General features: G+C 34.8%; 2 protein-coding genes across 3 annotated transcripts; both read left to right on the forward strand.

The window, feature by feature from the left end:
• The first annotated feature begins 20 nt into the window (after window positions 1-20).
• On the forward strand, window positions 21-4,018 carry LOC125469715 (mitochondrial-processing peptidase subunit alpha-like). The gene is made up of 13 exons (XM_048567437.1): window positions 21-347; window positions 771-1,031; window positions 1,144-1,440; window positions 1,535-1,702; window positions 1,811-1,978; window positions 2,068-2,148; window positions 2,306-2,372; window positions 2,587-2,684; window positions 2,779-2,851; window positions 2,940-3,010; window positions 3,121-3,170; window positions 3,522-3,631; window positions 3,726-4,018. The coding sequence occupies exons 1-13, from the start codon at window positions 309-311 to the stop codon at window positions 3,785-3,787; spliced, it is 1,545 nt and encodes a 514-aa protein (XP_048423394.1). The 5' UTR covers window positions 21-308; the 3' UTR covers window positions 3,788-4,018.
• A 5,435-nt stretch (window positions 4,019-9,453) lies between these two features.
• LOC125469595 (NAC domain-containing protein 75-like) lies at window positions 9,454-14,993 on the forward strand. Of its 2 annotated transcripts, none has more exons than XM_048567128.1 (7): window positions 9,454-9,627; window positions 10,055-10,297; window positions 10,550-10,727; window positions 11,008-11,612; window positions 12,200-12,529; window positions 13,535-13,654; window positions 14,279-14,993. In XM_048567128.1, the coding sequence occupies exons 2-7, from the start codon at window positions 10,175-10,177 to the stop codon at window positions 14,363-14,365; spliced, it is 1,443 nt and encodes a 480-aa protein (XP_048423085.1). In that variant the 5' UTR covers window positions 9,454-9,627; window positions 10,055-10,174; the 3' UTR covers window positions 14,366-14,993. The 2 variants fall into 2 exon arrangements, with proteins under 2 accessions (XP_048423085.1, XP_048423083.1); XM_048567126.1 differs by having other exon boundaries at window positions 9,455-9,627; window positions 10,007-10,297.
• The last annotated feature ends 1,168 nt before the right edge of the window (window positions 14,994-16,161 follow it).

Here is a 16,161-nt window from a genome sequence, read left to right on the forward strand (position 1 = left end):
CTTGAAGAGCAAGGCGTATATGCCCATACACGAGTGTTGACTTGGCACCACTCCAGCCATCGATGTAAAGATTCAATCAGTATCTTGTCGTCAATTCACCGGCGCAGATTTCCCCTTCCAGAAAATTCCACACGCGTCCGACCTCCGCAAACCGTAACGGTGCCGCCAGCACGCGCCAACCAGTGAGTCCCTGACAATCAATTCCTCCTCCACTCTGCCCAAAACCTTCCACCAAATATTTACAGCGACAGCAAAGTCCGTACAGGTCAAGGGTTTTGAAGGTGATCGGCACCCATCGGACCGCCGCCATGTTCAAAACCGCAGCTTCGCGCCTTAGGGCTCTCAAGGTCAGTACTTCTCGCTGATTATTCAGTGATTTCATCTGGATTTTAGTAATGCGTAATGGTTGTTTGGATGCCGAGAAAGTGTAGGAAGGAAAATTGAATGTTATGAGACGTTAAGATAGTATAATTCGATCCGTTAGATTAGTAAAGTTCAATTTTTTCTCAGCGTGAATGGTAAAATTCAATTCGTTAGAACAGTAAACTTCAAGTTTTTGAGAAGGAAAATTAAAAATTCATGACGCCCCAAAAGAGAAAAATTCAATTCGCTAGGTTAGTAAAGTTCAAATTTTTGAAGGCTCTGCAAGGTTAGGTGGAAGTTGAGAGGCTTAGTAATTTACCCGAAAACGAAAGGTTCAGTCTATGTGTGTATGTTGGTAATCTGGTAGAATCTAACTTCTATTCTTTGATTTCGATTGGGGATATTAGGGGCGTACAAGTGCGTTCCATAGGGGAGTGGCCAGATTTTCAAGTTTGAATGATGTTGGAACGAAGCCATCCTCTTCCTCCTCTCCTTTCGGAGGTTTGTTTGGCTGGCTGATTGGGGGAAATTCCAGGTCTATGCCTCCATTAGACTTCCCTCTTTCAGGCATCAACCTCCCACCTGCATTGCCTGACCATGTTCAACCAGCGGATGTCAAAATTACAACTCTCCCGAATGGTATCAAAATAGCTTCTCTAAAGTCAGAGGTATGTATGATCATCATGGAGGTGCATATTTTGAAGTTTCTTGTCTACTTTGCGTAGTGACCAAAAGGGAGGAATTTAACTCAATAATTGCTGGATTTTGGTGTTCAACCAGAAACCAGCTGCTTCAGTAGGTTTATATATTAATTGTGGTTCAGTCTATGAGACACTGGAATCATCTGGGGCCTCACACCTGCTGGAGCGTATGGCATTTAAGAGCACGAGGAACAGAAGCCATTTGCGTATTGTGCGAGAGGTGGAGGCTATTGGTGGTAACGTCCAAGCCTCAGCTTCTCGGGAGCAGATGGCTTACACCTTCAATGGTCTGAAGACCAATGTTCCTGAAATGGTAGAGCTGCTTATCGACTGTGTTCGGAACCCTGTTTTCCTAGATTGGGAAATTAATGAGGAGGTAAATTTCCAGAATGTTGTTGTTCGTCTGCTGACAATTTACATGCTGTACAAAATTTGTGGCTAATATTGGTGTTGCATTTCATCTTTTACAGCTTCCTAAGGTGAAAAACGATATTAGTGAAGCCTCCAAAAACCCCGAAGCCCTTGTTTTGGAAGCAGTTCACTCTATTGGTTACAAGGGTGGCTTGGCCAATCCACTTTTAGCCCAGGAATCTTCAATTAGTAGGCTGAACAGTAATGTTTTGGAGCAATTTGTTGCTGTAAGTTTAATAGTTATATTTAAATCCATATTATTCATTGTGTTTTGCTGTTAATTATTTGCCTTGTCGGTCTTTCCCAATAAGTTGAGGTTGTGATGATAATTTCAGGAAAATTATACTGCTTCTCGAATGGTACTTGCAGCTTATGGTGTTGAACATGAGGAACTTCTAAAAATTGCAGAACCACTTTTGTCTGATCTTCCCAGTGTCCCTACTGCCGAGGAGCCAAAATCTGTGTATACTGGAGGTGATTACCGCTGTCAAGGTGATTTAGGGGTGTGTATCTTGTGTATTTCAACTACTTTTTCTATCCTTTCTTTCTTTTTCATCCAGTAATTAAAAGTTTGAATTGCCTTGCATGACAGGAAACTCATTTTGCACTTGCCTTTGAACTTCCTAGTGGCTGGCGAAATGAGAAGGATGCAATGATTGTGAATGTTCTTCAGGTCTATATCAATTATCGTCTGTCTCTAGTAACTATAACTCCTTGTGTTCCCCCCTCCCACAATGAGAGTTTAATACTAAACTTGCATTTTAGATTTTTACTCTGCTCTTTATTAGGATTGAAAGTTGGAAAGCAGTAATGAATCCAGTTTACTGTAGGTGCTAATGGGAGGAGGTGGCTCTTTTTCAGCCGGTGGACCTGGAAAAGGGATGCACTCACGTCTATGTAAGTTTTTCAAAAGACAAACAGAAATTTAAATAGTCCAACAAGAAAAAAGACATGACAGACATTAATACTTCCAGAGGTTTTGCTCCACTAAGTAGGGTACCCTTTGTTTTACAAGCTATACCATTCTTTTAAAACTGAAGTGTTCACCCTTTTCTTTTTCTGGTTTAAATAACCTTGGCATCTGAATTACTGTGCTATGCCTGATGACCAGATTCTCGTGTGTTAAATCGATGTTCAAAATTTCATTCGATTTTAGCATTCAGTAGCATCTACAACAATACTGGCAATTTTGGAATCCAAGCCTCCACTGTAAGAAACTACTATATGTCATGCGAAAATGTGAATAAGGAGAATTTTCTAGATATATACTTAAATAATTCTGGGAGCTGTCTCTGGATTTCAGGCTCCAGATTTTGTCACAACAGCCATTGATATGGCAGCTAATGAGCTTATTGCAATCGCAACACCTGGAGATGGTTATCTTGCTATCTTTGATTCTTAATCACTTTGTTTTACATGAAAATTTGAAACTGTTGCTAACACGTTCTTTTCTTTTCTGCACAGTTGACCAGGTAGAACTAGATCGTGCTAAAAAGTCAACAAAGTCTTCCATTCTTATGAATTTGGAATCCAGAGTATGTAAACAATCAGTGTATTTTCGCAACAATGGCTTCATACTTTGTTATCAAGATTCTTTTTGAAAAAATGTTATTTTGTTCGCTGATCTTTTATTTGCATTCTGTAGACGGTTGTTGCAGATGATATTGGGAGACAGATTCTGACGTACAATGACTGGTAAGGCCTTTGTCATACCTGTATTTATTTGTGTTGAACCGTGTTGGATGTGAACAAGGCCTAATGCATTTTTTTACTGTTAATGCGGACCTTGCTTGTTAGTTATTGTGTCTTATGAAAATGAACTGTCCGATAATGCTTTTTGTGAGCATATTTTTAGATTGTACCATCATTGCTATTGTTAGAATTTCGAACATAGCCCTGATATATTTCACAAAGTTGAGTTACTGTATGCTAAATTAAGTACTAACCATCGGTGTCAGTACTCTTCTCCCTCTTACACCTTGCATAAACCACTTGAAAGAAGTCTGTTTTTGGTGTTATCTTCACGGAAATATTTGTTCTCGTTAGGAAACTGAGCCAGCTCTTGAAGGCTGTGGATGAGGTTTCGTTAGAAGATATTGCTTCAATTGGTCAAAAGCTTTTATCTTCCCCTCTCACAATGGCAACATATGGAGATTGTATGTTCCGATCTTAGTGCGAATCCTCCGTTAATGATTCACAAGTTTGCTTTGCTTGTAATACCTTTTTACGTTCTTCATTGTTGTTTTGCAGTTACTAGCGCGACCGGCGTCCCAAGCTATGATTCAGTCAGTAAAAAGTTCCATTTAAAATGAGATTGCTTTCGTGTTCTAAACCGGGCAGTCAGTTGACCTGCTGCCATCGTTGTGCTTGACATCCCATACGCTAGAGCTTGCGTACAAAAATTTCGAATAAAATGAGGATACTTCATACGTAATCTCGAGCGTATATGTATCTCTTGTTGGTAGAGTTTATCAGACAGTGATGGTTATGCCATTATTATTGTATCACTATGTCTAATTTTATTAGCAAATGGTGCTGGAGAAGTCAAGGTGCAAATTGTTGAAGAAATGGAATCAAATGTTAGATATGGTAGATAAACCTAACATCAGCATTGCTATTCTCTCCCAACCATTAGGAGTCCTATCCTACCAAACTTACAATTTACAACGACAAATCTTGCACGTCCGTACACTCAAATTTGTCGGATAATATATTTTATCGCAAGAAGATACTCTAAACTATTGACCATACTCTGAATTATTTTAATCTACAAATTAGAGTATCCGAACTTGGTTTAAGGGGATCATAAATATGATATGGATAGTGTTAGGAAGGCCAAAATTTTAAACTAAATTTTGAAACTAAATGATGTGGTTGTTGATTGGATTATTACTTAACTGTTGATTAACTTACTTATTTCTTAGTAATGACACATCATTTGGTTTGCAAATAAATTTGGTCTATCATTACCCTATACGATATACAAGAAATGCCAAGGAGACTCTCCATGGACTATTTGCCACCTCATGTTTTTGGCACAGTGTTGATACCGAAAGAGTCCATGGAGAGTCCTATTTTGAGAGAGTCCCCTTAGTATTTCTCACGATGTATTAGCCAACTCTTGGTTCGAGAAAGTAAATATACTATTTTGATGAACTGATCTAACTCACATCAACTCTGATATAAATAATGTTGAAGAGACTTAGGGACAAAACTCTCATTATTCTTCTCCCTCTGCATCTTCTATTTTCTTGTCAACCTGGAAAAAGGAACAGAACAAAACAAAGAAAAGAAAAGAGAAGTAAAATAGAAAAAGAAAATTATATTATTCGTGTCTTTTGTCTCCCCTACTCGTCTCTCCCTTTCTTGTTTGAGAAATCATGAATGTGCCGACGGATTTACCATTTGTGTCGAATATCCATTGGCATTTTGGTACTCACCCACTCCCCCTCTCACCCACGATATGCAGTTTTACTTTTACAATGAGATGAGATTGGCAATGAGGAATGTGTTAAAACATGCATGCAAAAACACCATCATGGTTAACTCATAGTCATCATTAATATTATTTTCTTCCAAATTAAAGTACGTTGTTTGCTTTCCACAACCATAATTTTGATGACAAAGTGGTCTTTGCACCCCCACCCCCACTCCTAAAGAGAGAAAAATGAGTGGTCTCCTCTTGCATTTTGCACCAGAATTCATCAACTATATGTGTAGTGTATTTTGTTTGGTTACAAAGAGGTCAAACTTTGAAGACCATTTGAACTATGAACTTGAGTGCGGAGGTAAATGTTTGCTAACAAAAAAGCTTTAAGATCATCTCCAATAGATGGACTAAACTCATGTTTTTACTCCAAGTTTCTCAAAATACTCCTTAAACAAACTAGTTACCATGAGCCAAATTTAGTTTTCCGAACAATGTTGATCACAAGTGAGCGAGGCTAGACAAATCCTACCAATGCACTACATTTTGAAGCGAGTTTTACTTTACGGAAACAATTAAGGATTTGTTTGGAAGTACTTTTAAAATAACTGAAAGCGCTTTTAGTAAAAAATATTTTTGAAACCAATCTTAGTAAAAATTCAAGTAGAATTTAGAAAAACATTTTTAAGTGCTTCTTGCAAAAAGAACATATATGGTGCTTCTTCTAAAAAGCACTTAAAGTGCTTGTGGAATTCAAAATCAATTTCACTAAAAACAATTTTAGTTATTTTAAAGCATTTCAAATGAATCCTAAATATTTAAGACTATGCAAATTTTGGCTAGCGATGCCGGAGAAGCATTTACATCATTTCAAGTCAAATCTGACTGCACTACAAATTCGGGAACTGTATATTCGATTGTAAACGTTTGTGTCTGTGTTCGAATGTGGCATGTGCCGATCAAGCATTTTCAAGAAAAAAATGTCCACATTTGAAAGCATGTGTTTGAATAGAGGTATTCGTACGAAGCATTTTCCTTTTGGTCTCAGACATCATGGCTTTTTAGTATTTACCCAACTCCTTCTGTCCTTCTCCTTCCTGATATTATTGCCTTGAATTTTGCTCAGGAAACATATTCAAAGGGTTTTATGAATATAACTTGCAAAATTGCAAGGTTTTTATTTTTATTGTTGGGTTGAATAATCTTTATATTCTTTTTACATGTACCAAGTATTAATTAGTCGTTCTAGCTACTTGTAACTAATATTCTCATACGTGTATTTACTTATATATAATTCATAAAGAGTGATTGACCAAAAAAAGATAATAATCAGGTACAGTATTCTATGTACTCACTTTTTGATTTGATCTATTAAAAAAAATATCATGTGTTCCTTATTTTTTAAAGACAAGAAAAAATTAAAACATGTCCATTTATTTTTAAAACAATAAAACATGTTTTAAAATATCATTAGACAAAACCAAAAGGTAAATACTCACGTACGTGTACCCAAGTATTAACCACCAAAAAGTCATAAAGACGGAGTATTTTCCCCATAAATGTGCCCAAATAATGCAGTGCTTTGAAAGTTTTAAAAGGAACCAGCTGGTAGTTTCGACATGGCAATCTAAGCCTTTTAGGAACCGGGAAAACTCACAGAGTCATTTCAACATCTCCCTAACCACCATCATGTGATTCACCAAAACCAAAACCAAACTCAGAACGTGTTGTGTGAAATGCGGGTTTGAAATTCATCTCCAACAATTTGACCACCCTATGATAGTTATGCAATGCTAAATTTAAATTGTCCCTTATAAGTAAATATTTTTTGCCCCAATTTTTCCCATTGCTGAAAAGACATAACAATTTCCAGTTTTAAAATAAATAAAAATTTGGGGATATGCATACCGCATGTATTGAAGAAATTTTTTGAGTGTTAATGTCAAATCTCGTAACATTATAAATTCGCTCATCTATTCATTGTTATCAAAGAATTTTTTTTTTTTTTTTTTTTGGTTGACAACGGGGCAAAAGCCCAAAGGAAAAAAGATTACATAAGAATATCCTGAGGTCACAAAACTAATTTATATCTGTAACTAACAACTAACGATAAGAAAGAGGAGTTTGCTCAAAAAAGATAAGATTCAAACTATATGATAAACCCAAACAAACTAAATCATCAGCAACAAAAAAAAAATTCACGATAAATAGAATACTTGGTCACACTAAAGAATTTCTACGTACAAAGTATCATTAATAAAGCATAAAAAAATATAAAAAATATTAAAAAATAAAAAGTGTTGAGATAATCTGTTTTTATTAAAAAAATACAATCCGGACAATCTGATTCTTTCATTCCCCAGGGATAAAAAGGACAGGACCAATCCAAGGCTTTCAACAAGTAGAATGCATGGCTTTTGCCTCTGTACGTATTTATGTTATATATTCCCCAGAATCAATGATATCTGATCTTTTCATTAAAAAATGGCTTAAAAAATTAAAAACAAAATTAGGAATTCGTCTTTTTAATTAAAGAAAAAAGGGAGGAAATATCAGACAAATGAGCAATCATGGACATCTCTGTCCTGTGTAAACAGCATGTTGGACCATCCATCATTTTATGTTTGGCTGCTTGAATGAATGTTATAAACGTGAACGGCTCACAATCATCTGATGCATATCAAGACACTTTTGATATCACAAGATTTTCCCAGGCCGCAAGGGTCTAGGTCCCACCCTTTGGGGACCCCACTCGTTCCACAAAATTTGTATGTGTGCTTAGTACCCTAGAGCTCCTCCCCTAAATAGAAATAACAGAAGCCAGAAACAAGGGCCATAGATAAATATATTTTAGAAAATTAAATTTTAATCCCTAAATAAGATGAAGTTTAGAAAAATGTCTTATATAAGACTAAAAATTGATTTAATGTCAGCATTTTAATTCTCATTATGGTGAGTATCTTATATAAGAAAATATTTTCGTAGAGATTTTTCAGTACACTTATGTTTTTGCATATTTTCTTATATGACATTAATTCATTACAATATATTTAGGTACGAACATTTCGGTACACTGGGTTAGTATAATATGTTTAGGTACAGACATTTCGGTACACTAGTTTAATATCATATAGTTAGGTACGGAATTTTCGGTACACTAGTTTTTTCATATTTTCTTATGTGCCACTAATTCACTGCAACATATTTAGGTACGGATATTTTGGTACACTAAATTAGTAAAATATATTATGATACGGACGTTTAGGTACATTAATTAGAAGAAGTTAAATAAAATTAATAAATTAAAATGTGTATAATAATAAATTTAAAATTTAACGTAATGACATTAAATAAGATGTCTATTAAATATTAAAATAAAAATGTAATATGAATTTGAATTAAGTACACATTAAGGGACTAAAATCAATATCCAATTTAACAACAAATTTTTATTAAATTTTAATTTTCTTAAAGGATTAAAGTTGAAAAACATATTTTGCAAGCAGAAACATATGATTTGTTTTCGGATGAGGTAATTTATTTACCGGGTGGGTTCTTCTACCTCAAGTTTCCTTCGGATTTTATTTATTTATTTATTTATTTTTATAAAGTGATTTTTTGCATAAGTTGTAATTAGAAGGGGTGGTGGTGGACCATCAAGTATACTGCTCATTTGCCTTGCATATCAAGCAACCTTCTAATACCTCTCTATCTCTCGGCAACATCCATGACCAAAGCATCATGATCAGCACTCCAGCTCAAAACCCATGTGAGCACCTATCATTTTTTTTTTTCTCTCTACTATATATTTCGTTTTTGGATAATACTAAATGGGCCAAATTTTAAATCAAAGTTACAAACTAAATGATATGTTACTAATAAGAAATAAACACGTTAGTTAATATTTAAGTAATAATTCAATCATCAACAATCATATAATTTAATTTAAAATTTTTGTTTCCCTAGAATTACCCATTGTTTTTTTCATTCTGTCATTGCCATGAAGAAATTTTTTGGCTTTAGTACGCCTCTTAACTAAAAAACTGATAGGAATTATATGATTTTTTTAAACAAACCTGGGACTGTCAAATTCCTGATTTCGTCTTTGTCACTCAAAGTCTGATGACATATACGTTCAAGTATATCTCTATTTGTTTTTTCAACTTTATTAACATCCACCTTTTATGAAAATACCAACCATTATTTTATACATATACACACTTTTATTTTTTATAATATGAATAATTTTTTATATTAAATTTATCTAAATTACAGAGAAATATCGAATTTGAATCTAGAGAAAAAATAACAATGTTCTATTGACTAGGCATAAGTTTTGCACAAACACACTTTTGTATAAATATATAAAACTATTGTACAATATATAAATATTGCAAGGATGGGTTCATTTGCTTTTGTATTTGTGCCTTAGTAACAGCTGTGGAGGCCGTTTCTTGCGTTTGCTTTTGTAGTCAAGGCTCTCTAGCTTTCTTTAACCAACTTGGTTTTCTCTCTCTTTCTATCATCTTCTCTTCTCTTCTCTCTCTCTCTCTCTCTCTCTCCAAACCGCCTAGGAAATAAGGCTTTAAATGCTTAAAGGTGGTATGTAGTATGGGGGTTTGAGGGCAACTTTTCCTTTTTTTTTCTCACTGCCCCTTCAGTTAAAGTGGAGAAGGAAACTCTCATCTATCTCTCTCTCTCTGGTGTTTTCCATGGTTAAAGCAGGTTTATAGTTCAATCTCTCGCTGTGACAGTTTCTTTTTCTCTCCCTAGTTACCTCAGCTCCCTCTTCTTTCCTCCTCACCGATTTTCCTCAATCAAAATATCTGTATTTCTGTCTTAGCTAGGTTTCATATTTCTGACTTGGGTTTTGCAAATAAATCTCTTCTTTTCTCATATTAATTGATTCAGCAAAGGGAATAAACTTTATAATCGTTCAAAACTTGTTTTTGATATTTTGCTTTCCTTCTTCATTAGCTTGATGAAGCTGTTCTTCTTGCTTGATATTTAGTTCGTATTTCAATCTTCGATCAAATTCCCAGATTTAACCCACATATATATATATATCGAATATATGTTTTTTATTACCCTTTTGTGCATACAGTCATCACCAGATCTCAATCAAAGTTGTGTATGATTTGCGTATATATAGAGCAAGCGGCTGGGATATGAGCAGCAGGCGTTTTTACAAGGATGACGAAAATTTCCCAGAAGACGGTATGTTGATGAGTTTGAGAGAAAGAAGACGATAGCATCTCTTTCGAAAAGAGCAATGAATAAGAGTAATTTGGGGTCCATCAGAAGTTCTGATCTCATTGATGCAAAGCTTGAAGAGCATCAGATGTGCGGATCCAAGCAGTGTCCCGGTTGTGGACACAAACTCGAAGGAAAGCCGGTACGAATAATCACATATTAATTCTTACAGCTTAGCACATGAAGAATTATGCTTCTTGCATAATATTGTTTGAAAGTAATTGTTTTAAATTTAGAGTAAATTTTTTATGCTAATATAAAAAGGGTCCCTCGATCTTTATCTTTTACTTTAATGTATTTGTTCTCTTTTTTTTCTTTTTTTCTTTTTTTTTCTTTTTTTGCTTTTAATGGTATTTTTAGTTCGAATTGTGTTAATTGAGTTAATTTACTGCAGGACTGGTTAGGTCTACCAGCAGGAGTGAAATTTGATCCAACAGACCAAGAACTAATTGAACACCTTGAAGCAAAGGTAGAAGCCAAAAACTCCAAGTCTCACCCTTTGATTGATGAATTCATCCCTACAATTGAAGGAGAAGATGGAATTTGTTACACCCATCCTGAAAAACTTCCAGGTAAAAGTATTTGAATATTAATCTCTCTCTCTCTCTCTCTCTCTCTCTCTCTCTCTCTCTCTCTCTCTCTCTCTGTGCCCCCCCCCTCCCCCCAAAATTAGTGAAGTTGAAATTTTATGATTTGCAATTAGTTTGTTTCTTACCATACACTACTTCAGTTGGTTATGACTTAATTTGAAAGAAGCTAAATATTGTGTCACATTTTCTCATACCTAAGTCAACCTAACTTTTTGATTTGAGATAATGTTAATTTCTTGATCACATTATTTTCTTGCAATAGGAGTCACAAGAGATGGCTTGAGCAGGCACTTCTTCCATAGACCTTCAAAAGCCTACACAACTGGGACAAGAAAGAGAAGAAAAATCCAAACAGAATGTGACTTGCAAGGTGGGGAAACAAGATGGCACAAGACAGGCAAGACCAGGCCAGTCATGGTGAATGGAAAACAAAAAGGGTGCAAGAAAATTCTAGTCCTCTACACCAACTTTGGCAAAAACCGAAAACCCGAAAAGACGAATTGGGTGATGCACCAATACCATCTTGGGCAGCATGAGGAGGAGAAAGAAGGAGAGCTTGTGGTGTCAAAGATATTCTATCAGACTCAGCCAAGGCAATGCAACTGGTCTGATAGAGCGAGTGCAACAACTGGTGAAGGAAGCAGTGATATTATGGCTACTAATAGCAGAAGAGATAGTGGGAGTGGGAGTAGTTCTTCTAAGGAAATATTACCTTCTCATCCTCATAGAGATCATGACCAAATGGCTGCAACAGCAGCTGCTGCGGTTGCAGCTGCTGCTCCAATCTCAAGCTACAGTGGCATTGACATTCATCAGTTGAAGTCAGATCACTTCAGCTTTGCCCCCTTCAGAAAAAGCTTTGATGAGGTAATAATTCTTTCATGTTCTCATATTTACATTTTTTTTTTTTGTCAAAATCTCATATATACATTAGATTAATGCTTTCTACATCTTCAACTTCAAAACAATTAAATTAACGTTTATTAATTATTAAGATAAAAATTTTAACTAACGTTGTATTTACAAATCGTTTGTAAGTTATATGTGATATAAAAATGTGATAAGACCAACATTATTCATTATTAAATCAAACACACTTACAGGTTTTACATGCATGTAAATATTTTTTTTTCCAAAAAATTAATTAGCCATATATATACTATATATTAATAATAAAAATGTTTTCCATATGTTGTCATTTTCTTCATAACCCATTGCTTGCAATTGCGGCATTACAAATTTCATGGGGCCACTCTTGATTATATTTCTCAGCTAATAAAAACTACTTCACGCACCAAAAGGGTCTATAGTTTGAAATTTTTTGGTACTAGACTAATAACACACACAAACAAATTAAAAAAAAAGAAAATTAATAAGAAAATGAAGTGAATAAAATGTGGTTGATATAAAAAAGACATGGTAGCGAATTTGTTCATGGAGGTGTACATTTGCAGGTGGGGATAGGAGGAGAGGCTTCAACTGCAAGGGAAGGACTGGCATCTGGCACGTGCGAAGAGATACGAGAGCACCACCAGAGATCAGTACCAGTACAGCCTCATCATCACCATCATCATCATATAAGCCATGAACTAGTATCTGATCATCACGAGCAGCAGCAGCAACTGCATCACCATCAACAAATTGCAACAGCTGCAGCTTTCCACATCAGCCGCCCTTCACATCCCATTTCCACCATCATCTCTCCACCTCCTCTCCACCACACGTCCATCATTCTTGATCAGGACTCCTACTCCCGGTTGATGCTCCAAAACGAAAATTTCCAGGTAATCCATCAAACCCGGTCCATATCTTCGTACTATCACAAGTAACCCTAGCTAGCTAGCATATATATCTATACATATTGAAACAATAATTTTTACGCATGATTAAGATTTGAACTAATCATTTTCTCACCCTGCTCCAATATCACTTGAGTTAGAGCTCACCGCCTCTAAATTTGTTGATGTATTTATTCTAGTTGGTTTAATTTTTACATTATTTTTTTTTTCTTCTAGTGGTCAAGTGTTATTACTTGGCGCACACACTTGTGTTCACCCTGTGTGCAAACCTAGCTACTTGTCTACCCACTTATGACTAGCATATTTTTATAACACAAACTTTATAAAACGAAACTTTTTATATTCTTTATTATCAATATTTAAAAATTATATCTACAAAAAATCAATTAAGTTAAAATCATTTAATCATCCATTTAAATAAAATAAATAAATGATTAATTATAGTACGTTACTCGTTGTCAAAACTGTATTGTCCTTAGTTTAATTTATGCCGCCAAACCTTCATTGAATAAAAAATGTTCCTCAACCCAAAAATGAAAGGAAGTGGAGGAGAAAAGGAAAAGGCTGAGTCAACAACTCGGACTGAGTTGCACCTGCAAAGCCCGTTATCGCGAGAGATCTTTCAATGCTTTAGGAAAATGTAGGGTTCCGTTATATGTTATTATACAAATGAAGAAATTTTTTTTTTTAAATATCTCTTCATTTATATAATGACATAGAATATATGTATTCGTATACTATTCCGAATACATTGAAAAATCTCTCCGTCGTCACATGGTGAAACCGTAGCTTCCATGCCATGCTGTACTGTACATGTGGCAGACCTATCTCTGTAGCTTTTAGTATTTGCAAATATGAAACTGTCTTTTCACTTTTTTGTCCTTGAAGACAATATCATTAAGATGTGCACATATTTATTTAATTTCCTTTTGTTTTTTTGTTAGTTTGTCTTTTATACAATGCATTTCTTTGTTATTCATAACTAAACAGGCGCAGCAACAGCAGCAGCACCCCCACCACCAACAGCATCATAAAATGGGAGCTAGGTCTGCATCTGGTTTGGAGGAACTAATAATGGGCTGCACTTCTAGCAGTAGTGATATCAAAGAAGTGAGTACATATACCAACTTTTTGACTCTGAATTTCATGACCTTTGATTTGTCATAATACAAACTAATTACAAGATAAAAAGAAAGGAAAAGTAAGCATAGGATCATTAGAAAGAACCAAAAGCAATAAAAACCAATTTCTTTAACTATTAATTTAAATTAAAGATTGAGAGAAGCCAAAGCCTTTTTGCCCCCTTCTCTTTATCTTTTCTTTTTTTTGCCTTATCATTTATATATATGTTTTTGGTGGTTTTATAATCCTCCCCCCAAATGAAAAGACTATACAGAATATAATCTTTCTTGTTACCCGACTGTAAAGCCGTCATTATGTTGAATAATTTCAAACCGAAAAATCAAAACACAAAATTTCTGTTCATGTCACCTTTGTTAACCCATTCTTTTATTCCTTAAATGAGGTAACTTAATAGGACCAACCCTAACAATATATAAATATTTATGTATATATTTATTTACATAGCAATGTACATTGTGAAAACGACCCGCCTTCAATTGGACTCAAGTAGAAACTCTTTTTTTCGCTTATTAGAAATTAACTTTTTAGAAACCTTAATTAGTCCTAATGATTAATCTAAACGTGGCAAGCTTGCAATTGATTTTGTTGCAGGAGTCATCGATGCCAAACCCTCAAGAGGCAGAGTGGATGAAGTACTCCTTCTGGCCTGACCCTGACAACCCAGATCATCATGGGTAGAAGAGCACACAAAAAAGAAATATATTGATAGAGAGGGAACAATAAACTCATGGCCGTCATTGATCACAGTCAAGTCACAGACAACATCATTGTCATCAATCAATCATCATTTGTATTTTGACACCACCATCGACTCCCTCATCAAGTTGCTTTTCAAACGTGAGAAGCCAAGAAGGTATAGCCGTCCATGGTTTCGTTTGGTCACCAACTTTTTTCTTTCTTCTCTCTCTCTCTCTCTCGGCTTTCAACTGAACTAACTGAGCAAACGGTCCATGTTGGAAAAGAAAGAGAAAAGAGGAGAGAAAAAAAAGGAGAGGGGAGGAAGGGAGGGAGGGGGGGGGAGGGGGAGCTAGTAAAAAGGAAAAGGAAGGAAAGAAACGAACGAAAGGCTGCATACTGCAATCTCGTCTGACAAAATAGAAGGAGAAACCAAAGACCATTATTATTCTCTTCATGCATGAAAATCATCACCGTTATCATTACATAATATCATCTTTATGGGCTATGTTCTCTTATTATTATTTTATTTATTTTTTTAAATGTTTGTATAATGTTTCTTTTTCTTGTTCTTTTACAGAGAAAAATACCATATAGTTTGCGCCAATTAATGCAACTTATACTTTCTTAATTGTACTTTAGCTTTGGTTATTGGCTTTGTTAGTAAAATACCAATAGAGGTTAATATTGTCTCCAAAGATAAATAAAAATGTGTTATTATATTAAGACAATAATCTCTTTTTTCAGAGTGATTTGCTTTTTGTCTACGTCTTTCAAGTTTCAATTTTATTGGAAATTAATACATAGGATAGAACCCAAAAAGAAAAAGGACAAGCAAATTAAAGAAAAGTAAAAGACAAGGAATTTGATTCTCAATGATGTCGTGAGATATAATGTAATTGTTTTACTCATATAATATATGGTAGAGCATATTTAAAACCCGTTTGACAATCATTTTAATTTTCAGTTTTATATTTTTGTTAAATGAAAATTAAGAACTTCTTTGGTTAAATCAATTCAAGTCAAGTCAAATTTTGAAAACTCACAATAGTAGCTTTCAAATTTTTTTTATTGAAAATTGAAACATGAAATGATTATCAAATGAACCTTACATACCTAAAATTCCCCCAACCTTTTAGTGTCATTTCAAATTAGTCTCAACCTTTTTAAATATTCCAAACAAGTGCTCAACCTACTGAAAATGTTAGCCCCAATTAATTTTTTCATTAAATGTACATGTGGCAACAATGAGTCTCACTTTTTAGCTTACTTGTAAAGTAAAATCTAATAAAATAACTTAATAAAAGACATGAAAATGAAATATATATATATATATAAATTAACAAATTCACATAAAATGAGAAAAAAAAATGAAGATCGAAAATATCAAGCCCATGCCACTTCCAAGCCCACCTACGACCATCGAAACCCTATCCCAACTTTTATGTTCAAAATCCACCAACCGGTTCAGCTTCCAATTCTTCTTTATGGCTAGTGAAGATGATGGTGGTCACATCATGACAATTCATAACATTTTAGCAACCTCCGTGATCTTCTTCTCAATGTTGGCAACTTGAGTTGTAGGTTGAAGTTGAGAGTTATGCATTGAATTTGGAGGTGATGGCTTGATGGGGGTGGTGATGACCATTAGTTAGTGAAGCAAATTCTCTGCACGGGTTCCAAATTATTCACTAGTGCGAAGAGCTTTCTGGCTTAGATACAATTATCTTGAGTGCTTGCATTGCTCTAGTTTTCCCATTATAAAAAGGAAGTTTGCTTTCTATTTTTGTTCGGATAGA

The sequence above is a fragment of a genome, unplaced genomic scaffold (assembly GCF_019419815.1).
Source record: "Pyrus x bretschneideri cultivar Hongxiangsu unplaced genomic scaffold, Pyrus_bretschneideri_v1 Contig44, whole genome shotgun sequence".
In the NCBI taxonomy this organism is placed as follows: Eukaryota; Viridiplantae; Streptophyta; class Magnoliopsida; order Rosales; family Rosaceae; genus Pyrus; species Pyrus x bretschneideri.